The sequence below is a fragment of the Ornithorhynchus anatinus genome, chromosome 3 (genome assembly GCF_004115215.2).
Source record: "Ornithorhynchus anatinus isolate Pmale09 chromosome 3, mOrnAna1.pri.v4, whole genome shotgun sequence".
Classification (NCBI taxonomy): domain Eukaryota; kingdom Metazoa; phylum Chordata; class Mammalia; order Monotremata; family Ornithorhynchidae; genus Ornithorhynchus; species Ornithorhynchus anatinus.
This window is the reverse complement of record NC_041730.1, coordinates 133,352,269-133,379,422: the sequence shown is the minus strand read 5'-3', so window position 1 is coordinate 133,379,422 and position 27,154 is coordinate 133,352,269. Positions and strand designations below refer to the sequence as shown.

Here is a 27,154-nt window from a genome sequence, read left to right as displayed (position 1 = left end):
AGTGAAGTGACTTGCCCAAGTTCTCATTGCAGACAAGTGGTGGAGGCGGGATTAGAACCCAGGTCCTTCCGAATCCCAGGCCCATGCTCTATCCACTAAGCCATGCTGCTTCTATTGCATCATAGAGCAGGATTTGAACTTTTTTTTAATATGGTACTTGTTAAGTGTTTACTTTGTACCACTCACAGAAGTGAACACTAAGGTAAATACAAGATAATCAGGTTGGACACAGTCCCTGTCCCACCTGGGGCTCACAGTCTAAATCTGCAGGCAGAGGATTAAATCCCTATTTGACGGATGAGGAAAATGAAGCCGAGAGAAGTTAAATGACTTGTCCAAGGTTACCCAGCAGGCCCATGGTGGACCGGGGATTAGAACCCAGGTCCTCTGACTCCCAGGCCCAAGCTCCTTCCACTAGGTCACTACCTTAGAGTATGACAGGCATTAGACTTAAATTTTCTCAACCAACTTATTCTAACCCCTGATCCCCTTGCTAAGCAGGCTGGAAGGGAAAGACTAGGAAGGAAATGTGCTCAGTAGATATCCTGGCATATTCCATCAGTCCCTCAGCTCCCATTAACCAGAGGCAAAGGGAAACTTCATTCTGTGTCAAAGCTGTCATGGTCTAGAGCAAGATATAACCAGAGGCAATAACCATGTGATACCTCTTTAAGATAGAGGAGAAAGCCCAACATTCAATTAAGGGAAAAGAGTCTCCAATACTGCCTCAATTACAGCCTAAGGATTCTCTTCAGGCTTCCCTAGACAGGAGAAATCATCCATCTGAAAGCAAGAGAAGGAATTTCAAACTCCCAATCAGCCTTCTCGGTTTACTATCGTAAAAGCAGTAAAATCTCTATTCAGTGAGAATTCGTCAAGTTTTCATCAAAAACTTCACTAGCGACAGAACAACCACGAGTATACTTCATCAATGTTTCTGATGATTTGCTGATGGTCCCAATGTAGAGATCCTGAATTGTAGTAAATGACTTTTTTTTTAATTGTGTTTTTCATTTCAATCCTAGAAGCCATAAAATGGCACCGCTCTCCGAGACTTGCCTTGTGAGCGAAAATAAAATGCATTCCCTTTTCTTAATATTTTGATTTGCCCCCTTGAGCAAAGTTAATGCAATTTCCACGAAGCAGAACCAAAGGAATTGTGCATTGACAGTTATGACACCTCAGTGCTGTATAATATGAACCAAACATTCAAGGGGCAGACTATAAGGACGTTGGATTTAGCATCCTAACTTATATGTTTTGCTTTCCCTTGTGCTGTATATTAAATAAGTAGCATTACCATAAATAGATAGTTCTCCAAATGAATTGTCCTGATGAAGGTTGATAGGTTAATGATTCCTTTCTCCTCCCTGGAAGGCAGAAGGGCAACCCTGATGATAATTGACTTTCTAACGAGTTGCCATGATACTGAGGTAGTGGCTGAGTTGGATTTGACCCTCTGGAACCGGAACATAATTTTAGATAGCAACTTTGTAGTATTGCAGTCAAGCGCCTGGAAGAGGGAATAGGGAATGAATTGCTTTGGGGGTGATTATAGGCCACTTTACTCTGGAAATTAATGCTTGAATAATATTTAAAAGCCCTGGCTCCTTGGGAAAAGTGTTGTGAAAACAGGTAGTGTTTCAAGCCCGCTTTCTTTTTTTGCATGTATTCACTGATGTCATATGCTTCAAGTCATTAAAAACAATTGGTAGTTTTTCTCCTGCAACTCAGCCCTCATTTTGCCTTCTTGGGGAGCTTTATTGACTTTCTTTTCTCATGCTGTGCTTAGTTTGTAGGAATTTTATTCATTTCCTTTCTGTAAATTTTACAGGACACAAGGCAGTAAAATATTTGGGTTCATTTACTTTGGCTTCTAGTAATATTCAAATGGAATAATTTTGCGCTTTTCTCTTCCCTGATTCTGTCAGAATGGATCTCCTCAGGTCTCCTCATTTAATTTTTAAATGTGGCTTACACTAATGACTGCTTTGGGTTTCCATTTTCATTTGTTTTTTTCAAAATACTTGCAGTTATTGTTAATATTTCAAGCTGCAAAGAAAAGTTTTGGAATATTGGAGTCAGAATCCCCTGGGTCTTAAAGCAATACCCACTTAGCTTTCTCGAATACTAGTAATGGTAGTAATGACATTTTGTGAGCACCAGTAATTGCACTACACTGGGCTAAGCACTTGGGAATCATAACAGAATACTGTATTTATCTGCAGCCAATGGTATGTTGAAAATAATATCATATTATTTTATTGTTTTAGTATTTTAGTATTTAGTATTTATTTTAGTATTATCATATTAAAAAGCATTTAATAAAGGACAGGCTGTATTTCTTGATAAGATAGAAAATTGCTAGACAACTGGGGAACAAAGTGCCCTGTTTCATAAGTGCCCTTTAAACTTTTTCTAAAGAAGGGTAGAGGACCTGGGTTCTAATCCGGATCTTCCACTTGTCTGCTGTGTGAGTTTGAGGAAGTCACTTTACTTCTCTGTGCCTCATCTGTAAAATGGGGGTTAAGATTGGGAGCCCCAGGAGGGACAGGGATTGTGTCCAATCTGACGAACTCGTATCTACCCCAACTCTTAAAACAGTGCCTGGCACATAGTAAGTGTTTAGCAAATACCAAGATATCTCTCTACCTAGGTATTACCAATAAATATGAAAGTTTCCTCAGTTTACTCTCCAAGTTTCACTGGTTTTGAGGTCATAGTTCAGCAACAGTGAAGCAATAATGCTAGTGAAGCAGTGTGACCTAGTGGGAAGAGCCTGGGTCTGGGAGTCAGAGGACCAGGGTTCTAATCCTGGCTCCACCATTTTTTCTGCTGTGTGACCTTGAGCAAGTCATTTAACTTCTCTGTCCCTCAGTTTCCTCAACGGCAAAATGGGGATTTAACCTGTTCTCCCTCCTACTTAGACTCTGATTAGGATCTGATTGTCTTGTGTCTACTACTGAGCTTAGTGCCACTCTTGGCACATAATAAGTGCTTAATAAATATTGTTATTATTATTATTATTATTATTGAATATGCTGCCCTCAGAAAGAGGGAAGGAAGGGAGAAGGCAAAACTAATATTCCTGCATAAGGGCAACACGTACTTGTAAGTTTAATTTATTTCTCCATTTCCCTTTAGAGTGACTAAAAAATTCAGTAAACATCAACCTTCAAAATGACCTTCAATCTTGGATTTAAGGCTAAATGACCTTAAAATCTTAGAATTTGTCAGTATTGGTAATAATGGTATTTCTTGAATGCCCAACTAAGAGCAATATACAATAGCAGAAGCACAAGACATGTTCCCTGACCACAAAGAGCTTGAACTCTAATAGGGGAGATAGAACTAATTAAAGTTGGTGGAATCCGGAAAAAAAATATTGTGTACAATTGAAAACTAAGTGGCTTTTGAAAATTAATTGGAAAAGACTTATTGGAGGAGGTGGGATTTTAGGAGGGTTTTATGGGTGGGGAGGGCTGAGGTTTGGCAGGTTTGTGAGGAGAAAAGAGTTTCAGCCTGGGAGCAAAGCATGAGCCAGGGGTTTGCTGCAGGCAGGGGGAGGGGGCGGGTGGGAAACAGGAGAACTTGGAGAGAGAAAAGAATGCATTCCAAGAGCAGGCTGGGGAGTAGCGAGAGAAGAGATCCAGGATGTAAAATGGAGAGAAAGTTAATGATAAGGAGTTTCTGTCAGAATAGGAAGGAGATAGACAGCCATTGGAGGCTTTGGATGAGAAGATAGAGAGGAGAGTGATAGTTCAGCGAGATGATTTGGCCCCTAGTGTGGAATATCAACATAAACAAGGAGATGCTGAAGGCAAGGAGACACTGGGGAGGCTGATAGAGTTATCCAAATGTGACAAGCTCACTGTGGGCAGGGAACGTAACTGCCAGAGTTCTGTTTTATCTTACTCTCCCAAGCGCCTCGTACAGTGCACTACACACAGTAAGCAACCAATAAATGTAATAATAATGTTGGTATTTGTTAAGCGCTTACTATGTGCAGAGCATTGTTCTAAGCGCTGGGGTAGATACAGGGTAATCAGGTTGTCCCAAGGTCACACAGCAGGCCAGTACCAGAGCTTGGTATCTCAACTCAAAGTTAGAGGGAGGAAAGGGTTTGGGTGGGAAGATAAGAGCTTCAGTTTAGACATATTAATTTTGAGGTGACGGGAGGACATCCAGGTAGAGATGTCTTGAAGGCAGAAGGAAATGTGAGGCTGCAGAGAGGGGGAGAGAGATCAGGGCTGGAGACATAGATTTGGGTATCATCCTCATAGAGGTGGTAGTTGAAGCTTTGGGAGTGAATGAGTTCTCCAAGGGAGGGGGTGTAGATGGAGAATAGAAGGGGGCCCTGAACTGAACTTTGAGAGACCCCCACAGCTAGGGAGTGGGAGACAGAGGAGGCGCCCTCAAAAGAGACTAAGTCGAACAGCCAGAGAGAGGAGGAGAATCAGAAGATAGCATCAGTGAAGCTGAGGCTGGTAACATTTTCAGGAGAAGGGGGTGATCGACAGTCAAAGGCAGCTGAGAGGTCAAAGAGGATTAGGATGGAGTAGAGAATGTTGGATTTGATGAGAAGGAGATTATTGGTGACCTTCGAGAGGGAGGTTTCCGTGGAGCGAAGGGGATGGAAACCAGATTGGAGGGGCTCGAGTAGAGAATTGGAGGAGAGGAATTTGAGACAGCAGGTTGTAGGCAACTCGTTCAAGGAGTTCAGAGAGGAATGGTAGGAAGGATTGGGGCGGTAAGTGGAGGGAGCTGTGGGGTCAAGGGAGGGTTTTTCTTTTTTAACTTAGGGAAGACACGGGAATGTTTGAAAGCAATAGGGAAGAAGCCATTGGAGAGCGAACAGTTTGAAGATGGCTGTTGAAGAGGGATGAAGGAAGGAGCCAAAGGGCATTGATAAGATGCAAAGGAACGGGATCAGATGCACATCGATTTGGCACTGACTAATTTGTGTTTTAAACCATTAGTTTTCTTCCACTGGAACTCACATTACTAGTTTTTGCTGATTAGCTGGGTTGGGGGAGAAATGAGAGAGAATAAGAATTCACTCTTTCTTTTTTCCATTTTCATCCTACATTTATTTTCTATGTTTTCTCCTTTCTGCCACTGCCACAGTTCAGACCTTAACATCTCCTCAGAGGTGATCCCATCTGTTAGCCCTACAATTCAACTAATCATTTGTTTTTCTTTTGAAGCAGAGAGATAATGCCACATAAATTTTGTCCTGAAAATACTTATTTGCTTGTCTGGGCTGTCGTGCTTTTCCCCAGCCTGGTTAGAAATAACTTAAATGATCAGGCTTATTCAGCTTTCTTGGAGAGTTTCCCACACGAATTGTAAATTAATGAAACATAGTCTTTTTTGCTTAGCTAAAATCACTGGTTACCACCAACATTGAATATTTATTAAGGACTCACCGTGCTAAATGGACACAGTGTGGAATGAATAGTAAGTAGAAATATGGTGATGCTCTTTTTATTTTCCCAAACTGCAGACTGGAGACAAAGGAGCAGAATCAAAATAGGCCAATGGCTATTAGATAGTCGCTATTCATTCATTCAGTCATATTTATTAAGCGCCTGTTGTGTGCAGAGCACTATACTAAGTTCTTGGGAGAGGACGATGTAACACACCCGCAGGTAAAAGCGTAATTTTGAAATGAACTATTTCTGGCACAATGGTCTTTTCGGAGTCTGATTTTTATGTCTGTCTCTCCCATTGTAAGCTCTTGGTGAGGTTATGTCTTGCTTGTCTGTTGAACTTTCCCAGGCATTTAGTAAGGACAGGGAATATGTCAGTTGTATTATTGTGTGGTACTCTCACAAACAGTATGGTGCCCTGCACACAGTAAGCACTCAATAAATATGATTGATTGATTAAATAGAGTTTATCGTACCCAGGGTGTGCCCAATAAATATCATTACTACTACATATGAGTTGAATAGAGACTTTATCAGACCCAAATATACTGTATATGTGCATATGTATGCAAAGACAGAGTCCCTTTCCTACTTTTAGGGAACTTATATTCTGATGAGCATTCCACTATGTAAATTTATTAATATTATTCATTTCCTCCTCCCTCTGTCATGCCACTTTCCCATTTCACTGCTATATTCAATGTCAGCTACCCCACCCAACAATATTTATTGCCTCTCCCTTCTGTATTGCCCTCGCTCTTGGATTGGTACCTTTTATTCACCACACCCTCAGCCCTACTGCACTAATTTATACATCCAAAATTTATTTGTATTAATGACCGTATCCCCTTAAAGACCAAAAACTCCTTGTGGGCAGGGAACCTGTCTACCAACTCTGTAATACTGTACTCTCCCAAGTACTGAGTGCAGTGCTCTGCACAAGGTAAATGCTCAACAAATACGATGGATCAATTGAGTGAATGCCCATTGTGTGCCGAAGTATTTGGGAGAATACCACTAGTATACTAGAACTAGTAGATGCAATCTCTGCCTTCTGGGAGTTTATAATCTAGTGGGGGAAACAGGCACTGAAATAAATCATAGGAAAAAGGAAGTAGCTTTTTCCTCCTGTGGGCAGGGCACACAAGCCACAGTCCAACTGTAACCAAACGAACAGGAGCCATAAGGGAAAAAATGCCAATCCTAAACTAAAAGGAAATGCCTCATTGAAAAGTGAAGGGTTTTTTTATTTAATAAAAATTGAAATGGACAGAATCGGTGCCTTACACCTAGTTCATCTAAAATATGGGGGGGTGGGGCGGGGCATGTTCTTGTAGAAACCAGTATCGAAGGAAAATCAGGCTGTAGCAATGAAGTTCCAAAACTGAGCACCTAATGTTCCTCTGAAATCCTCCCCTCCTCCTAACTTCCCCATCACGGTTGATGACGCTATCATCTTTTCTGTCTCTCAAGGCCTCGTACTTGGCAATAGTCTTGCCTCTGCCCTCTATCTTTTTATGGTATTTTTTATGTGCTTACCATGTGCCAGGCCCTGTTCTAAGACCTGGGATGGAAACAAGCTAATCAGGCCAGATACAATCTGTGTCCCACATAGGGCTCATAGTCTTAATCCCCATTTTACAGATGAGGTAACTGAGACACAGAGAAGTGAAGTGACTTCTCCAAGGTCATGCAGCAGACAAATGGTGGAGCCAGGACTAGAACGCAGTTCCTCCTTACAACCAGTCCCACGGTCTACCCACTAGACATCACTGCTTCCCAGATTCTTTCAATCCCCATATTAAGTACTGCAATCATTTCCCTCAACCCCAAGCACTTATTTATATATGTTTGGCATAATGGATAGAGCACGGGCCTGGGAGTCAGGAGGTCATAGGTTCTAATCCCAGCTCTGCCCCTTGTCTGCTGTGTGGCCTTGGGCAAGTCACTTCACTTCTCTGGGTCTCAGTTTCCTCATCTGTGAAATGGGGATTGAGACTGCGAGTCCCACATGGGACAGGAACTGTGCCCATACCAATTTGCTTGTATTCACCCTAGCTCTCAGTACAGTGTCTGGCACATAGTAAGCCCTTAACAAGTACCAAATTTACTATTATTATCCTTATACCTATTATTTCCCCTATCTGAAATTTACTTTGTGTTTGTCTCCTTTGCTAATTGTAAGCATTTTAAGAGCAAGAATCGTGTCTACTTGTTCTATTTCATTCTTCCAAGTACTTAATACAGTGTTCTATCAACCAAGCAAGCAATGGTATTTATTGAATGTTTATTGTATGCAGAGCCCCGTTCTAAGCTCTTGGGAGAGTACATTGTAACAGAGTTGGTAGACACATTTTCTGCCCACAATGAGCTTAGAGTCGATAGGGGAAGTGAGACATTAACATAAATAAGTAAATTATGAATCCGAGGACATAAGTGCTGAGGGCTTGAGGCAGGGGTGATTAAACTTTACAAATCCAAGTGCAAGGGTGACACAGAAGGGAGAGGGAGAAGAGGAAATGAGGGCTTAATCAGGGAAGGCCTTTTAGAGGAGATGTGCTTTTAATACACAGAACATTTACAGAAACAGAGTTGCCCGGTGGATAGAGCGCAGGCCCGGGAGTTAGAAGGACCTCTGTTCTATTCCTGGCTCTACCACGTTTCTACTGTGTGACCCTGGGCAAGCACCTTCACTTCTCTGTGCCTGTTACCTCAACTGTAAAATGGGGATTGAGACTGTGAGCCCCATATGGGAAAGGGACTGTATCCAACTAGATTTGCTGTTATCTACCCCAGAGCTTAGTACAGTGCTTAGCACATAATAAGCACTTATCAAATACCATCATCATTATTGTTATTCGATTATATTGATCAATCAGTCTCCTCTATTGAGCACTTACAGTGTGCAGAGCACTGTACTAAGGCGCTTGGGATATCGAAAGGTATTGAAGCCACAGAGACTATGGCTGCTTCCTGAAGATAGACCTTAGAAGCAGCGTAGCTCAGTGGAAAGAGCCGGGGCTTGGGAGTCAGAGGTCATGGGTTCTAATCCCGGCTCCGCCACTTGTCAGCTGGATGACTTTGGGCAAGTCACTTAACTTCTCTGGGCCTTAGTTCCTTCATCTGTAAAATGGGGATTAAGACTGTGAATCCCACGTGGGACAACCTGATTACCTTGTATCACCCCCAGCGTTTAGAACAGTGCTTGGCACATAGTAAATGCTTAACAAATACCATCATCATTATTATTTGGAGTGAATTCCCGTTCTTTGGGAAGAGGGGAGCTTAGAACTACCTTCTCCCTGAACTCTTCACCAAACCTATCTCGAGAGGACGCCCAAACTGCTGGCTGTTGCCTAGAAATGAAGCCAAAGAAGTGACAGTTTAGAAATCAAGTTTCTTTTTCCAGAATTGTTGTTGAAACCACTGGATACATATTCGGGGCTCAGTGGCTTATCTATAGTTTACATTTTTGGTACATTAATGCAGAAGAGGATTACATGTGATTTGAGGGGCTTTGGCACTATCAAACAAAAGATAACTTGGAATCAGATCTTCGATCCTTTCTAATTTAGATACTCTTTTGTGTTCTTTGGGTCTACTGGAGCAATAACTAAATGGACACAAAACAAGTGGGCAATTTGAATTACTATATTAGGATAATAACAGTCTTTTTTATTATGGAGCGGAATGTGTATTTGGTGCTTAATTCTGTTTATTGTTTTACCTTGGGCTAGGTCATGAGATCATGCTAATGTGTTATTTCTACTATGTGCAGAGTGCAGTAAAGGGAAGATCATTAGTTAAGAAGAAACTCTTGTGAAAAGAACACTCATTCATATACCATGGGAATTAAAGCATGATGTTTGTGTTTTTACAGGTTTTATCTGATTAGCGGAGGTGTTCCTTTTATTATATGTGGAATTACAGCTGCAACTAACATCAAGAATTATGGGACTGAAGGGGATGATGCACCATAGTAAGTAAATGGCAATAATAATAATAACAATCAAGGTACAATTTACTAAATGTTCACCTTCTGCCCAGCCCTCTGCAGTGCACCGGAGTAGATGCAAGCTGGTCAGATCAGATGCGTTCATATTCCACAAGGGGCTCACAGTCAAACAGGGAAGAAGAACAGAATGGGTATTTTATCCCCTTTTTTAAAAATATGAGGAAACAGAGGAACAAAAAAAAATTAAGAGACTTCCCTAAGATCAAGCAGCAGGTGAGTGGAGGAGCCAGGATAAGAAGCCATATCTTTTGACACCATGTCTGGTGTTCTTTCTTCTAGACCCCAAAATTGTGTTCAAATAATGTGGACTGCAAAGACTGGAAAATCTCTTGAAAGGGACAATCTTTAAAACTCTGGGGATTTGAATAAAAATAATAATAATAATAATGATATTTGTTAAGCACTTACTATATGCCAGGCACTGTACTAAGCGCTGGGGTGGATGCACACAAATCGTATTGAACATAGTCCCTGTGCCACATGGGGCTCACAGTCTCAATTTCCATTTTACAGATGAGGCAACTGAGGCAAAGAGAAGTGAAGTGACTTGCCCAAGGTCACACAGCAGATGTGGCAGAGCCAGAATTAGAACCCAGGATTTTTGACTCCAGGCCTGTGCTCTTTCCACTAGGCCATGGTGCTTTTCTTATGTTAGTAAGAATAATAATGATAATAAAAATAAAGACTGCAGAATGTTGGATTGGAAGGCACTAGCTATGACATTGGTCTGGGTGTATCCTTTGAGAGGGGCTCCAGTTCTCAGAAATGGCCCAAAATAATAATAATAATGATAATAACTGTGGTATTTGTTAAGCACTTACTATGTGCCAGTCACTGTACTAAGCTCTGGGGTAAATACAAGCAAATCAGGTTGGACACAGTCTTTATCCCACATGGGGGTCATAGTCTTAATCCCCATTTTCCAGATGAAGTACCTGAGGCCCAGAGAAGTGAAGGGACTTGCCCAAGGTCACATAGCAGAGAAGCAGCATGGCCAAGAGGAAAGAGCACAGCTTGGGAGTCAGAAGTCGAAGGTTCTAATCCCGGCTCTGCCACTTGTCAACTGTGTGACTTTGGGCAAGTCACTTAACTTCACTATGCCTCACTTCTCTCATCTGTAAAATGGAGATTAATAATAATAATAATAATGTTGGTATTTGTTAAGCACTTACTATGTGCGGAGCACTGTTCTAAGCTCTGGGGTAGATACAAGGTAATCAGGTTGTCCCACTTGAGGCTCACAGTCTTAATTCCCATTTTACAGATGAGGTCACTGAGGCACAGAGAAGTTAAGTGACTTGCCCACAGTCACATGGCTGACAAGTGGCAGAGCGGAATTCGAACCCATCACCTCTGACCCCCAAGCCCGGGCTCTTTCCACTGTGCCATGCTGCTTCTCAAGACTGTGAGCTCCAAGTGGGACAACCTGATAACCTTGTATCTACTCCAGTGCTTAGAACAGTGCTTTACACATAGTAAGCACTTAACAAATACCATCTTCAGGGGAAGCAGTGTGGCTCAGTGGAAAAAGCCCGGGCTTGGGAGTCAGAGGTCATGGGTTCGAATCCCGGCTCTGCCACTTGTCAGCTGTGTGACTGTGGGCAAGTCACTTAACTTCTCCGTGCTTCAGTTACCTCATCTGTAAAATGGGGATTAACTGTGAGCCTCACATTGGACAACCTGATCACCCTGTATCTACCCCAGCGCTTAGAACAGTGTTCTGCACATAGTAAGCGCTTGACAAATACCAACATTATTATTATTATATGGTGGAGCTGGGATTAGAAACCAGGTCCTTCTGACTCCCAGGTCCGTGCTATATCCACTAGCCAAGCTATTAGATGCAGGTATTTCTATATTGAAATATTCATTTTTCTAGAGCGATAAGCTAATACAGGTCTCAACTCCCTTGCTGTTGCTTTGCCTAATGATGGATACCTTAGGGTGGCAGGAACACAAATGCTTTCAGTTCTCCTCCCGGGAAGATGTATTATAGATGGTAACCCCCAGGGCCTCAGGATCAACTTTCTAGAATTTCTTACCCATAGCTCTGGGCTGAGAGCTTTGCCACTGGATGAGACTCTGCCATTTCTGCCCAGTCTCTTGACCACCTGTGTATCAGCATGCGTCGAGCGGCATGAATATGTATTGACGTAACTTTGCTGCATTCACAGAGCCTGGAGAATTAGCTACTTAAATTTTCAAGAGCCTCATGTCAGCAGTTTCTTTGTGAGGAACAGCCAGATTCCTGGGAATCAGAGAAGATTGAGAGAGGGGTGGAGGGAAGTGGGGTGAGGTGAGAAGGAAAGGAAGAAGGAAAAAGAGATAGAAAGCACAAGGGGAGGGAAATGAGAGGCTCTTCAATAGATTGATCAAAAGTTTGAATGTGAAGAAGCAGCGTGACAGTGGATAGAGCAAGAGCCTGGGAGTCAGAAGGGCCTGGGTTCTAATCCCAGCTCTGCCATATGCCTCCTTTGTAACCTTGGGCAAATCTCTCAACTTCTCTGAGCCTCAGTTAACTCATCTGTAAAAGGGAGATTAAGAATGTGAGCCCTGTGTGAGATGGGGACTGTGTCCAATCTGATTAACTTGTACCTTCCTGTGTTTAGAAAAATACTTGGCACATAGTAAGCGCTTAACTAGTACCATTATTATTTAAAGGAATCAGTCAATCAGTCATTCGAATTTACTGAGCACTCACTATATGTTCAGAACACTGCACTAAGCTCTTGGGAGAGTACAGTATAACAGAGTTGGTGGGATCATTCCCTGCCCACAAGGAATTTACAGTCTAGAGGGGGTGACAAATATTAATATCTCAGCTTATGGATATGTGTGTAAATGCTGAGGGGCTGAGGGTGGGATGAATAAAAGGATCAGGGTGATTTGGACTCCAGCTGGAGAAGGAATGAGGGAGGAATTTCTTGAGGGAAATCTGTATTTCCTGAGTAAGTTTAGATGTAAGGAGGGCAGGTATGACCATCGACCTTGCCCAGATTGCAGCTACAAGACAAGATTCATGTTGAATTAGATCACAGGTGCTTCAGAGACAGGACTTCACAGCTAGGGATTGTGAACCCTTCGATAGTCACCCTACTCCCTCCCTCACAGCACTTGTGTACCTAGCCTAATACTCTACTGCTTCCCTTGTCTGTAAGTTATTTTAATGTCTGTCTCCCCTGCTGGACTCTAAGGTCCTTGTGGGTAGCGAATATGTCTACCAACTCTGTTACATTGTACTCTCCCAAGCAGAGAAGCAGTGTGGCCTAGTGAAATCGCACAAGCCTGGGAGTCAGAGGTTCTGGGTTGTAGTTCCAGCTCTGCCACTTGTCTAATGTGTGGCCTTGAGTTGGTCACTTGACGTCTCTGTACCTTGGTTTGCTCATCGGTAAAATGGGGATTAAGACTTTGAAACCTATGTGGGACAAGGCCTATGTCCAACCTGTTTATCTTGTATCTGTCCCAGTGCTTAGTACAGTGCCTGTCACAAAGTAAATACTTAACAAATGCCATTTTTAAAAAAAGTATTTAATACAGTGCTCTGCAGACAGTAAGCACTCAGTAAATAATACTAATAATAACAATTGTATTTGTTAAGCGCTTATTAAGCACAGAGATGGATGCAAGCAAATTGGGTTGGACACAGTCCCTGTCCCATGTGGGGCTCACACTATCAATCCCCATTTTACAGATGAGGTAACTGAGGCCCAGAGAAGTAAAGTGACTTGTCCAAGGTCACACGGCAGACAAGTGGCAGAGCCGGGATTAGAACCCATGACCTTCTGATTCCCAGGCCTGTGCTCGGTTCACTAGGCCAATAACTGAAGCATGTCACTTTATTTGGAGCTTCTCATTCACTAAATACAGCACAATCACACCCGGGGTGGCTTAATAAATGTTCTCACTACTATTAGTACTTCTACTACTCAGACATTTCCACTGCTGATTTTGGCTCTGTTACTAAGGAGACAGGCTTTTTCTCAGTGACATTCATTCATCATCAGGCTTTGATTTATTTAGCAACTGAAGGAGAAAGAGATTTCAAAATCACGCTTGGTAAAAATAAAACACAATGCATAGACTCTATGTGGCACTAATTACATTTTAATGATATACCTGGATACATGAAAAGAGAGTTTCTTTTATTCCTTCGAGGATAACTGTAGCAACATATGGGGAAAATCCATATGTTACAATTTTCTAGGAGCTTGGAATATCTTGTGTGGCCTAGAGGAAATGGCTTGGAGCTAGGAGGCAGAGGACCGGCTAATTGCTTGCTGGGTGACCTTGGACAAGTCACTTAACTTCTCTAGGCCTCAGGGTCCTCATCTGTAAAATGGGGATTATACCTCTACCTTTCAACTTAATCGATCAGTTTTTTTGAAAAGTTACCATGTAAAGAGCACTCTACTAAGTGCTGGGGAAAGTACAATAGAGTGAAGTTGGTAGACACATTCCCTGCTAAGACAATAATAATTATTATTATGATGGTACTTGTTAAATGCTTACTATGTGCCAAGCATTGTTCTAAGCACTGGGGTAGATAAAAGGTTCTCAGGTTGTCCCACGTGGGGCTCACAGTCTCAATCCCCATTTTACAGATGAGGTAACTGAGGCCCAGAGAAGTTAAGTCATTTGCCCAAGGTCACACAGGAGAGAAGCGGCAGAGCCAGGATTAGAACCCACGTCCTCTGATTCCCAAGCCCGTGCTCTTTCCTCTAAGCCTCGCTTCTTCTCTAGTCTAGACGGGGAGATAGACATTAATATAGAGAAATTACAGATATATACATAATAGTAATAAAAATAATGGTACTTTTAAGCACTTACTATGTGCAGACACTGTACTAAGTGCTGGGATTGGATACAAGCAAATTGGGATGGACACAGTACCTGTCCTATGTGGAGCTCAGAGTCAGGGCTCAGAGTCTCAATCCCCATTTTACAGATGAGGTAACTGAGGTCCAGAGAAGTGAAGTGATTTGCCCAAGGTCCCACAGCAGACAAGTGGCAGAGCTGGGATTAGAACCTCGGACCTTCTGACTCCCAGGTCCATGCTCTATCTACTATAATAATGTTGGTATTTGTTAAGCGCTTACTATGTGCAGAGCACTGTTCTAAACGCTGGGGGAGATACAGGGGAATCAGGTTGTCCCACGTGAGGCTCACAGTTAATCCCCATTTTCAAGATGAGGGAACTGAGGCACAGAGAAGTGAAGTGACTTGCCCACAGTCACACAGCTGCCAAGTGGCAGAGCCGGGATTCGAACCCATGACCTCGGGCTCCCAAGCCCAGGTTCTTTCCACTGAGCCACTGTGCTGTGGGCCTGGAGAAATGGTGAATAAAGCGTGCAAATCCACGTGCGAGGGTGATGCAAAAAGGTGTGGGAGAAGAGGAAATTAGACTGTGAACCCCATATGGGACAAGGAATGTATCCAACCTGATAAACTAGTATCTATTCCAAGGCTTAGAACAATTCTTGAGATATCTTGTCTTACGCTTTCGAATCGTCTCCGACCCATAGCGACGCCATGGGCACATCTCTCCCGGAACGCCCCACCTCCATCTGCAATCCTTCTGGTACTGGATCTATAGAGTTTTCTCGGTAAAAACCATTGCCTCCTTCCGTGTAGTAAACTCGAGTCTCCACCCTCGACTCTCTCCCGTGCCGCTACTGCCCAGCAGTAGCAGATGGCCTGCCACTCGCTAGCCACTGGCCAGTCTAGGAATGGAACTCTGCTTCACTCTCCCTCCCGTAGTCGAGACTGATAAAGTACTGGAAACTCCCCAGGTGTGACCCTGAGAGGTTCCTTGAGTAATAGTAAGTGCTTAACAAATACCATAAAAAAAAAATAACTGAAAGAGATATGAGTTTGAAACCACATGTTGGACTGTGGCAAGGACTTTTAAGATGAAAGCTAAAATTGCTTAGAAACAGATAGGTTGAGGCCATTACGTGAATAATTCAACCCCCTTTTACAAAAAGGTAAAAGAGAGATGTAGGATTGAGTGATTCGACCCTTTACATTGATGAAATTCACCAGGAAATTGCTTTCCTCACACATTTTTATGGCATTTGTTAAACACTTACTATGTGCCAGGCCCTTTAGGATGCAGTAGAGTAGATAAAAGGTAATCAACTTGGACACAGTCCCTATCCCACAGGGCACTCACAATCTTAATTCCCATTTTACAGATGAGGTAACTCAGGTACGGAGACTTGCCCTAAGTGACACAGCAGACAAGATGCAGAGCCAGGATTAGAACCTAGGTCCTTCTGACTCCCAAGCCTATTCTCTGACCACTAAGCCATGTTCTTTCTCTAAGTCTTCACTTTGTCGGTGAAACCAGTCTAAATGGGAGGAACACAATCAAATTATTGTGCATTTATTCAAGACAGAGCACTGTACTGAGCATTAAGGAAAATACAGTGGAGTTAGTAGCCCTTAAGGAGCTAGTAGGAGGGATCGGTAATGACCCAGGTTGTCCAGCATTTTTGTCACGGAAGCATCCTTTTTTCTCCAAAACCCCTAGGATACCAATCTGAACATCAGTGATTGAGTCCATGCATAAAGTAATGAAGAACACTGACCCACAACCGCCTGGGAATAGACACTGAAACAGGTTTCCATTGCACCAAAGGACTGAATTTCAAAGGACTGTGTTTTTAAAGCATCCTCTCGCCAAGAGACTCGGCAGAGAGGGCATCTTGGGGTTTAACGTGCGGAGCCTTGTGCTAAGCGACTGGGAGAGCAACATCGTAGTGGAAGACAACATCCCTGCCCTTAGAAGTTTATATTCTAAGGGGGGAGGGAAGCAGTGTGGTTTAATGGGAAGAGCCCGGGCTTGGGAGTCAGAGGTCATGGGTTCTAATCCCGCCTCTGCCACTTGTCAGCTGTGTGACTTTGGGCAAGTCACTTAACATCTCTGTGCCTCAGTTACCTCATCTGTAAAATAGGGCTTAAGACTGGGCGGCCCACGTGGGACAACCTGCGAACCCTGTATCTACCCCAGTGCAAAAAACAGTGCTTGGCACTTAGTAAGTGCTTAACAAATACCATCATTATCATTATTATTATTATTATTATCCAAATTGATTTACAGCTAGTAGGAAGAAGAGACTGGAAGGATGAATTTGAGTAAGCATTTAAATAGTGGAGGATGTTCATTCATTCAGTTGTATATTTTGAGCACTTATTGTGTACAAAGCACTGTACTAAGCACTTGGGAATAAGTTGGTAAGGCAGAAGTGCTACACAGTTCTGGAGGTGATGTAGAATTGTGAGGGTGGGAATTGGAAAGGTAAGATCGGGAAAGAAAAATCAATCAGGGAAGGCTTCTTGGAGGTGGGACTTCAGAAGGCCTTTGAAGATGGGGCAAGCTGTTGTCTAGTGGATCTCAAGGAAGAGGAAGCTCCAAGCAGGAAGAATTGCATGAAAAAGGTGTTGGGAGTGGGAGAGTCAAGGACAAGCACAAAGAGCTTGAGAGTTGTGGAGATTTAATTTAAAGAAGAAAACCCAAAGAGCTGCCAATACCTTTCCCCTGCCCTTCCCTTTTCTTTTTTAAATGGCTTTTGTTACTCACTTAATGTGTCAGGCACTGTACAAAGCACTGAGGTAGAGACAAGCTGATCATGTTGGACACAGTCTCTGTCCCATATAGGGCTTACGGTCCTAGTCCCCATTTTACAGATGAGAGAACTGAGGCACACAGAAGTGAATAGACTTGCCCATGGTCCCCCAGCAGGGAAGGGGTGGAGCCGGGATTAGAGCCCAGGTCCTTCTGAGTCCTAGGCCCATGCTCTATCCACTAGGCCACCCTGCTTCTCTAAGCATAAATTCCAAGTGTAAATCCCCGAACTTGTACTGCAGGTACAGTGAAGGACCATCCACCAATTCATCCTTTCAAAAGGATTATTTTGGCATCCTTCTAGACTGTAAATTTGTTGTGGGCAGGGAACATTTCTACCAATCCTCTTGTATGGTACTCTCCCAAGCGCTTCCTACAATGTTCTGCACACAATAAGCACTCAATAAATTCTATTGTCGACGATGATGATATAATCATAGTACTGTACTTGGCATTTGCGAGAGCACAGTGAAAGACACAAGGCCTGCCCTTGACGAGATTATGATCTGATGGACAAGACTAGGATTCATAAATTATATAGAATCCCGTGGTGAAGATTTGTCTAGCGCCTGATGAGATCATCTCACATCAGAATTATTTAAGCCACTTCAACTGGCTTTTCTTTTGGTATTTGGTAAGCACTTTCCATATAGTAAGGACTGTGCTAAATGCTAGGGCGGGTACAGAAGGAGAATCAGCATGACTAGGTGGATGGAGCACGGTCCTGGGAGTCAGAAGTCATGGGTTCTAATCCTGGTTGCCACGTGTCTGCTGTGTGACCTTGGGCAAGTCGCTTCAATTCTCTGGGCCTCAGTTACCTCATCTATAAAATGGGGATTAGGACTGTGAACCCTATGTGGGACAGGGACTGTGTCCAACCTGATTACCTTGTATCTACCTCAGCGCTTAGAATAGTGCTTGGAACATAGTAAGCACTTAACGAGTACCATAATTATTAATTTATACTGCTATATTCAGATGAGACCCTGTCCTTGTCCCACATGGGGCTCCCAGACTAAGTCTAATTGTCACAGCAGTTTGGAAAATCAGCCAATCAGTTAGAGAAGCAGAATGGCCTAGTGAAAAGAGCATGGGCCTGGAGTCAGCTGGGTTTGAATTCTGACTCTGCCATTTGTCTGCTGTGGGACCTCGAGCAAGTCACTTAACTTCCCTGTGCCTCAGTTACCTCATCTGTAAAATGGAGATTAATAATAATAATAATGTTGGTATTTGTTAAGCGCTTACTATGTACAGAGCACTGTCCTAAGCAGTGACGTATACAGGGTAATCAGGTTGTCCCACATGAGGCTCACAGTCTTAATCCCCATTTTACAGATTAGGTAACTGAGGCACAGAGAAGTGAAGTGACTTGCCCACAGTCACACAGCTGACAAGTGGCAGAGGTAGGATTCAAACCCATGACCTCTGACTCCCAAGCCCGTGCTCTTTCCACTGAGCCACACTGCTTCTCTGTGAGCCCCATGCGGGACAGGCCCTGAATCCAATCTGATTAACTTGTCTCCACCCCAGCGCTTAGTAGAGTACCTGGCACATAGTAAGCGCTTAACAAATACTAGAAAAAAAAATCAACCCTTGGCATTTATTGAACGCAATGACTTTTTCTAAGTTTCTAGACTTCTCACTTCTCTTGTGAGTTTAGATTTTAAGTCTTCTCCACTGGAAGTAAACCGTTACTTGGCATGACAGTTTGTGTAGTCTGTCAGCCCAAGGAGTTGGAGTCTAACTCTTCTTATCTCCTCCTGTCCTCTTTCCTCACCGACATCTGGTCTCTCCTTCTCTTCTGTCACTCCTCACCGATCCTTCTCTACCCTCCTCCTCTCGCCTAGTAATAATTATTATGGTGTTGGTTAAAGGCTCGATCTCTGCCGAGCAGTTTACCAAGTACTAGATGTGGGGAGACAGATACGAATAGAAATAAATAAATAAATTACGGATATGGACATAGATGTGCTGTGGGGACGGGGGGGAGGGAGGTGAATGATTGATTTCCGGGCAGCGTTGAGCCATTTTTGCCCTTTGGTCCCCCACAGCTGCTGGATGGCCTGGGAGCCGAGCCTGGGGGCCTTCTACGGGCCCGTGGCCTTCATCGTGCTGGTCACCTGCGTCTATTTCCTCTGCACCTACGTCCAGCTGAGACGCCACCCGGAGCGCAAGTACGAACTGAAGGAGCGGCCGGAAGAGCGGCAGAGGCCGGGCGGGCCGGCCGAAGCGGGGCCCGGCCTCCCGCCGGCCCCTCGGCCCGGCCCCTCGGCCCCCTCGTCGCTTCTGGAAAACGAGCACTCGTTCAAGGCCCAGCTGCGGGCGGCAGCGTTCACCCTCTTCCTGTTCGCCGCCACTTGGACCTTCGGGGCCCTGGCCGTGTCCCAGGGCCACTTCCTGGATCTGGTCTTCAGCTGCCTCTACGGGGCCTTCTGCGTCACGCTGGGCCTCTTCGTCCTCATCCACCACTGCGCCAAAAGGGACGACGTGTGGCACTGCTGGTGGGCCTGCTGCCCCTCCCGGAGAGACGCGCCCGCCCTCGCCCCTCCGGGCGCCCCCCGCCCCAAGGCCGCCATCAACGGGGAGGCCCCCCGGCCCGGTCCGGCCGAGCCCGCCGGCCTGGGCCACCCGGCCCTGGGCTCCTGCAAGCTGACCAACCTCCAGGCCGTCCAGAGCCACCCCGTCAACTGTCTGTCGCCCGTGACGCCCTGCTGCGCCAAGGCGCGCTGCGAGCAGCTGATGGGGCCCGACGACGAGGACGACGAGGACGACGACGAGGACGACGCGGACCACGATGGGGCCCGCGGCCACGTGCCCGGAGAGGGCGGCTTCGGGCCCGCCCCGGCCCTGAGCAGGTGCCCCAAGGGCCGAACCAAAGCGCGCTACCTGAGCTGCCCCCGGGCCTCGTACGCCTACCACATCCCCTCCAGCCTCGACGGCAGCCTCCGCAGCTCGTGCACCGACAGCCCCCGCGACGGTCGCCCTCCGGGAGACCCATACCGGCCCCTGGCCACCACCAGCCAGCCGGGAAGCGGCGACGCCAGCCCCGTGGGGCTCTACAGAGGGGCCGGCTCGGCCGACGGGACCCCGGGACCTCACTTGGAGATGCAGGCCCGGACCCGGCCTCTGCGCTTCGGGCCCACGGGGCGCGACGGGATCCTCCAGGGCAAGCTGCTGCATGAGGCCCTCGTCTACGGTTCGGATGGGACGGGGAATATCAAAACCGGCCCCTGGAAAAACGAAACTACCGTGTAGGGCTTCGACCCGGGCCCGCCCCCACCCCCGCCTCCGCCGAGCTTGTCTTCGAAACCGGGGAAGATCGATCCCAGAGCTCCTTACGACGTCGACCTTTTCCAGCTTTTCTCTCTGCTGGGAAGGACGCCTACCGAAGAGACGCGGCAACAGTAGCCAGAATGTGAAGTGTCTGTCTGTCTGTGGGTTTGTTTGCTCGTTGGTTCGCGAAAGGTTAAAGGGAGTGCTGAGAGAGGTTTGGAAAATCCATCCTACACAACTGACTCTGAGGCAATATCCTTTGGTCACCCAGAATGGTGTTTAGGCAGACGGGCATTCCCTTTTCGATCACTGCTTCATTGACAAAAAGGCCTCCAGGATGTGGGAACTTTCGTTTTTTTCTTTTAACCTGCAAACATCCCAATCTCTGCTTCTCTAGATTGTTTAGGGTTTGTTTTGAGTGAGCCAATTTCGGTGGGCCGTGGATTTAATATGCAAAAGCAACAGCCATAGAAATAAAGGGCAGGATTTTTTTAAAATAACTGTCATCAATTTTTAGACCTCCAAAAGTGATACTGCCTCAAACGTCCTTACTGTAGCGTGTGGCCTGTAAAATCACCTAATGCACAGTCTCTCCCTCCATGCTGGAGAGAAGTAGTAGGTAATTGATATCTCTGTTACATCTCCAGCGTCGTACCAGTTGTGTTCTGCATGCCCCATGTCGGCTATTTCATTTGCTGCTGTTTTCTGGTGTTAAACGTGTTTAAAAAAAGCAGTATTTTAAGAGACTGCAAAAGCCCTGTTGGTATTGCCGCAGAGCATTACGAATCCACACTGATCTCCACCGGACTAATTAAAGTGGCACGATCCCTCATCCGAGGTTATACGATAGCTTTGATAAGGGCCCACTCTAATATCTCCGTCGAGCATGCACAATCGTGTTTTGCGACACTGCCATGGACTGCCAGTTGTCTCTGCAAGTTTGACACTCTGTTGTAAAATATGCCTTGGGAACACTCCTGTCGGCTGTTTCCCAATCACCGCTGCCCCCCATAATGCAGTGTTATCATTAGCTCTTGGGGGACTACAGTCATCTTTCACTGGGACCGTAACATTCTGTGTTGGCCGATCACGTGAGGAAAGGGGTCTTGTAGCAGCACTGATCGATGACCGTGTGTTTATTTGAAATTCCATCACCATCATTATTGTTGTCGTCATAGTTATGATTGCGTGGGAATGCCGTTCCTCTGAAAAATCCCAGATGTATACGTGATCTTCGAGTTACAGCATGGCCTAGTGGATAGACCCCCGGGCCTGGGCGTCAGAAGGACCCGGGTTCTAATCCCGGCTCCGCCACGGGTCTGCTGTGTGACCTTGGGCAAGTCACTTCACACCGCTGGACCTCGTTACCTCATCTGCAAAACGGGGATTAAGAGTGCGAGCCCCAGATGGGACAGGCACTGTGTCCAAGCTGATTATCTGGTATCTGCCCCGGCGCTTAAAACAGTACTCGGCACATAGTAAGCTCTAAAAGAATATCATAATCATTCTTTTTATTATCATTTTCACTCCTCGGTCACAATTATTAATTCCGTTCTACCCCAGAGCTCCTAGGAACGATGACTTTTGTCATTTCCCCCAAAAATGAGGAGGGGAAGAAGTTAGGGAAGAATTTACTTTGACTCTTCCCATCAGCACCTGGGCAGAATAAATGGACTCAGAGGGTAGATGATGATTGCAACTAGCCTTATGTGAAAAAAAAGATTTTATCAGCTAGGAAGTAGTATCATAATAGCAGGTTCCAGAGGTGACCAGCATCAATCAGTCGATTAATCGATGGTGTTTAATAAATATTTGACATTTGCCCTAGGCAGAACATTGTATTAAACTCTTGGGAAGAATTAGTAGTCACCATCCCTGCGTTGGGCTTATTCTCTGAGCCCCAAACCGGGACAGGGACTTGTATACAAACTGATTCACTTGTGTCTACATCAGCATGGTGCTTGACACATAATGAGTGCTTAAAAAAAGTCATTATCATTAACATTATTAAGCTGAAAAGAGGAAACTATCCATCTCTAGCAGGATTAGCCCACCGCCATAGGAATGTAATGGTATTTGTTAAGCGGTTTACTATGGGTCAAGCACTATCCTAAGTGTGGGGGTAGAGCCCACATAATCCAGTGGGAAACAGCCCCTTTCCCACATGGGGCTCACAGTCCAAATAGAAGAGAGAACAGATATGGAATACCCATTTTACAGTTGAGAAAATTGAGGCCCAGAAAGGTTAAGTGACTTGCTCGAGGTCACACAGCAAGAAACAGCATGACCTAGTGGAAAAAACACAGGCCTGGGAGTCAGAAAGACCTGTGTTCTAATCTCAGCTCCACCACTTGTCTGCTACATGACCTTAGGCAAGTCATTCAACTTCCCTGATCCTCAGTGACCTCATCTGTAAAATGAGGATGAAGACAGTGAGCCCCATTTGGGACATGGACTGCGTCCAACCCGTTTAGCTTGTATCTACCCCAGTGCTTAGTACAGTGCCTGGCACATAGTAAGCGCTTAACAAATACCATTTAAACAAAACAAAAAAAGCAAGTGGCAGAGGCAGGATTAGAACCCAGGTCCTCTGACTCCCCAGCCCGAGCTCTTTCCACGGGCCACAGGAATATAAGAAACTCTATTCTCAGATCCTCACACAAGCTTAGGTAGTCGACACGTTGCTTTAGAAAACAGAAGAAATCGTTGAAAAAGAACCTCGCTAGATCTTTGATGTTTAGATCACAGTCTGTCCTTGCCAGAGTCCTTACATATTTCTACCTGGCGTCTGTCAATTTTCCTTTCAGTTGCCTAGCCCCTACAGTTTTGTTGTATTTTTTTTGTCCCTCTTTTGCGAGGAGCAGATATTCCTGACAGTGTATATAGAGCCGAGAAGTATTATCCGTCGGAATGTTTTGAAAATGTATTTGTCGTGATGAATGTGTTCTACACTGTTGCAGGTGGGAATCAGTGCTCAAAGGGTTAATGCTCAGTATCTGAGTGCGAGAAATCTTGTCTTTCTGTATTTTTGTAAATTTGAAAGATCTATTGTAAACTACAACAGTGTAATGGATCCATTTCACATGCGATGTGTCTTTAAAAGCGGAACCAGGTGAATGCACTAGGTGAGGGTGCAATTATTGCTTTATCCCAATGTGTAACCTGTCCATGACTGCTTCTTTAGCTGTGGCCAAAACAACAACAACAAAAAAATCGAAGCTTTATTATGTATATGCTGTATATGCTTGGACCGTCACAGAACTAAAATACAGTATTTTCCATTGTTTGCAGATTGGACTGTTTCATTTAATCGTTATTTTCATGTTTGGTTCTCCTGACTCTTAGAAAACAAGTCCTCGGGGAAGATAAACGAAGTCACCGGTTGTAATTATCAAACGGGGAGACCACCAAGCTGTGCGAAGTCACCTTGCATTTACCAGGTTAAACATTCACAGCTCCATCTGCGTCCTTCTTTCAGGCACACATTTGAGAGATTGTTTTCTTAGCTCTCACATCTGTGCAGATGGTCATTTCCTATAGGAGAGGCTTCTACACTAGAATTCAACTGAGTGGTTGCCGGTCTCCCCAGGGGATATGGCCCTGAAAAACGATAGAACCTTAAACATTAAATATTCAATTTTATTGTATTTAAATGTTGACTGGGTTGCTATTGGACTGCGTTTGGAAAGGATGCCGTGCAATGTTGTTTGCCCATTTTATTAGAGAAAAATAAAAATCGACCCAGCAACCAGAGGGTAGGGTTATTCCATGTGAAATAAATTTGAAAAAGAATCTGGTAGTTCCAGAGCTCATCAGAATTTTTCACTTGTTTACAGATTTCCTGTGGTTCTCTATACTTCTTTCTTTGGCAGTCCAGGAGGCAGGATGATGAGGAGTGATCATATTAATAGTGATAATAATATTTGTGGTGTTTGTTAACCCACTTACTGCGTGTCAAGCACTGTTCTAAGCCCTGGGGTAGGTATAAAATAATCAGGTCAGAAACGGTCCCCGCCCCACATGGTGCTCACAGTTTAAGCAGGAGGGAGAACTCTAGGGAGTTGAATCCCCATTTTATAGATGAGGAAACTGAAGCCTAGAGCTGTTAAGTGACTTGCCCAGGGTCCCAAAGCTGGTGAGTGGCAGAGCTGGGATTAGAAGCCAGGTCCTCTGACACCTAAACCCATGCTCTAGCCACTAGGCCACACTGCTCCTGAGTAAGAATGATTCACTCACAGCCCTGATTTTACCAATGGCCTGTCCCCCGACCTCAAGGTTAGACTCTGAAGAAACGGAAGGGAAAGCTGTGTGACCTAATGGAAAGAACCCAAACCTGCTCGTGGAGACCTGGGTTCTAATTCTGGCTCTGCCAGTCACCTGGATGCTCTTGGGTAAGTCATTTCACTTCTCTATGGTTCGGTCTCCTCATCCTCTAGACTGTAAGCTTGTTGTGGGCAGGGAATGTGTCTCTTGTATTGTTTATTAATTTGTTCAGTCATACTTATTGAGTGCTTACTGTGTGCAGAGCACTTTACACAGAGCACAGAGCACTTGGGAGAGGACAATACAACAATAAACAGACACATTCCCTGCCGACAATAGCTTACATTCTAGTTGGGGAGAGACAGACATTAATAGAAATAAATAAATGACAGATAGGGACATAAGTGCTGTGGGCCTGGGAGGGAGGAAGGGGGAAGAACAAAGGGAACAAGTCATGGCGATGCAAAAGGGAGTGTTATATTGAACTTTCCCAAGCGTTTAGCACAATGCTCTGCACACAGTAAGCATTCAATAAGTAAGCACTCAATAAGTACGATTAACTGACTGATCTGTAAGCCCGGTATCCAATACCTATCCTCCCTTTCCCATAGATCGTGAGCTTCCTGTGGGACAGGGACTGTGCCTGATCTAATTGAATCTACCCCGGTGCTGTTACAGTGCCTGGCACATAGTAAATTCTTATCAAATACCACACACATTAAAAAAAATACAAGCTGGTATACAGGATGTTCTAAGGAGAGCAAATAAAAAACCAGGTCCTTTAAAAGAAAGAGCAATCAGTTTAAAATGTAGAGTCAGCGTCAAAAATTGCCTTCCCCGCTTCAAAGTCAATGAATTAAAATGGCTCTGATCCAGAAATATATCCTCCTCCTTAAAGGACAGTTTAAACATCAGATGGAGCTAAGCATTCACAGTAGCAGGAGACAGTACAGATGATTATAAACTGAATTAGTAAATGGAATAGCTATTCACCTTTTTAAAGTTTCATTTTTACTGCTACTGTCCAGAAGAGAGGGTGTTTTAAAGGAAGATGCTGCTTGGATTAGAGACACTGTCTCTACAGAGATGACATTTCACTTCTCATTTTCAGTTGTATCTTTCTGTGGAAATTATACTGGGGGTGAAAGCCTCATGGCTGAACTCCTGGAAACAAATAGTTTGGAGAGTTTCAGTGGAAAAGCTATCTTTTTTGATGATGTTTAAATTATTTAAGTATTACAAGGAAAACACGAGCCTCATGTGTTTTCATTCACGGACGTTTGGGAGTCTTTTGTTTCAAAGATGTTCTTTAAATGTCCAGATTAATTGTGGAGGCAGTCGATCAACTAAGACGATTTATTGTTATATTGTACTCTCCCAAGCACTTAGTACAGTACTTTGCACACAGTAATCGCTCAATAAATATGATCAAATGAATGAATTTATTGATTGCTTATTCTGAGCCGGGCACTGTCTGGAGGCCTTGGGACAGTATAATAGAGTTTTTTTGTTGTTTTCCTTTTATGGTATTTGTTAAGTGCTTACTATGTGCCAGGCACTGTATTAATTGCTGGGGATGATACAAGATAATCGGGTTGGGCCCAGTCTCTGTCCTATATGGGGCTCACAATAATAATAATATTAATAATGGTGGTATTTGTTAAGCGCTTACTATGTGCAAAGCACTGTTCTAAGCACTGGGGGGATACAAGGTCATCAGGTTGTCCCACATGGGGCTCACAGTTTTAATCCCCATTTTGCAGATGAGGGTACTGAAGCACAGAGAAGAAGCAGCGTGGCTCACTGGAAAGAGCATGGGCTTGGGAGTCAGAGGTCAAGGGTTCGAACCCCGGCTCTACCACTTGTCAGCTGTGTGACTTTGGGCAAGTCACTTAACTTCTCGGTGCCTCATTTACCTCATCTGTAAAATGGGGATTAAGACTGTGAGCCCCATGTGGGACAACCTGATTCCCCTGTGTCTACCCCAGCGCTTAGAACAGTGCTCGGCACATAGTAAGCGCTTAAAAAATACCAACATTATTATTATTAAATGACTTGCCCAAGATCACACAACAGAGAAGTGGCAGAGTCGGCATTAGAACTCAGGTTCTTCTGACTCTGAGGCCCGTACTCTATCCACTAGGCCACGCTGCTCCCAAGTTAGTAGCTACGAACACTGAAATAAAGGGGCCAACTATTTAGCGGAGGCGATAAACACTAAAATACATTTCAGATAGGGAGAGGCAAAGGAGTTTAAAGATATGGACATAAGTGCCACGGCAAGATCAGGGTATCGGGGGGTGGGGGGAACCCCTCTGGTCTAGCCTGGATAGCCTGTATCGGGGGTCCCATAAATCCCCAATTTACTAAAGCCATTTGGGTGAGCCTCTATGGGCTAGGCAGTCACAGCTGATGAAATGAAAAATGTCGGGCGTTTCTCGGGCGGGTGCCATTTGGGTTTCACAGAGGCGGCATTCTGAGGCGATATCAGCAGTCACAGGTAGGGTGGTCAGGTGGTCTGGTTTTCAAGTGGCTCATCTCCTG

The 27,154-nt window shown here is 44.6% G+C and overlaps 1 protein-coding gene across 2 annotated transcripts in view; it reads left to right on the top strand.

The window, feature by feature from the left end:
• The window catches only part of ADGRA1 (adhesion G protein-coupled receptor A1), a 679,465-nt gene extending 657,811 nt beyond the window's left edge, over positions 1-21,654 (top strand). For both annotated transcript variants that reach the window (XM_029061334.2, XM_029061335.2), the window contains exons 18-19: positions 9,313-9,411; positions 19,126-21,654. In XM_029061334.2, the coding sequence (XP_028917167.1) occupies positions 9,313-9,411; positions 19,126-20,329 (1,303 nt within the window). In that variant the 3' untranslated portion in view covers positions 20,330-21,654. The remainder of the gene's footprint in view (positions 1-9,312; positions 9,412-19,125) is intronic.
• The last annotated feature ends 5,500 nt before the right edge of the window (positions 21,655-27,154 follow it).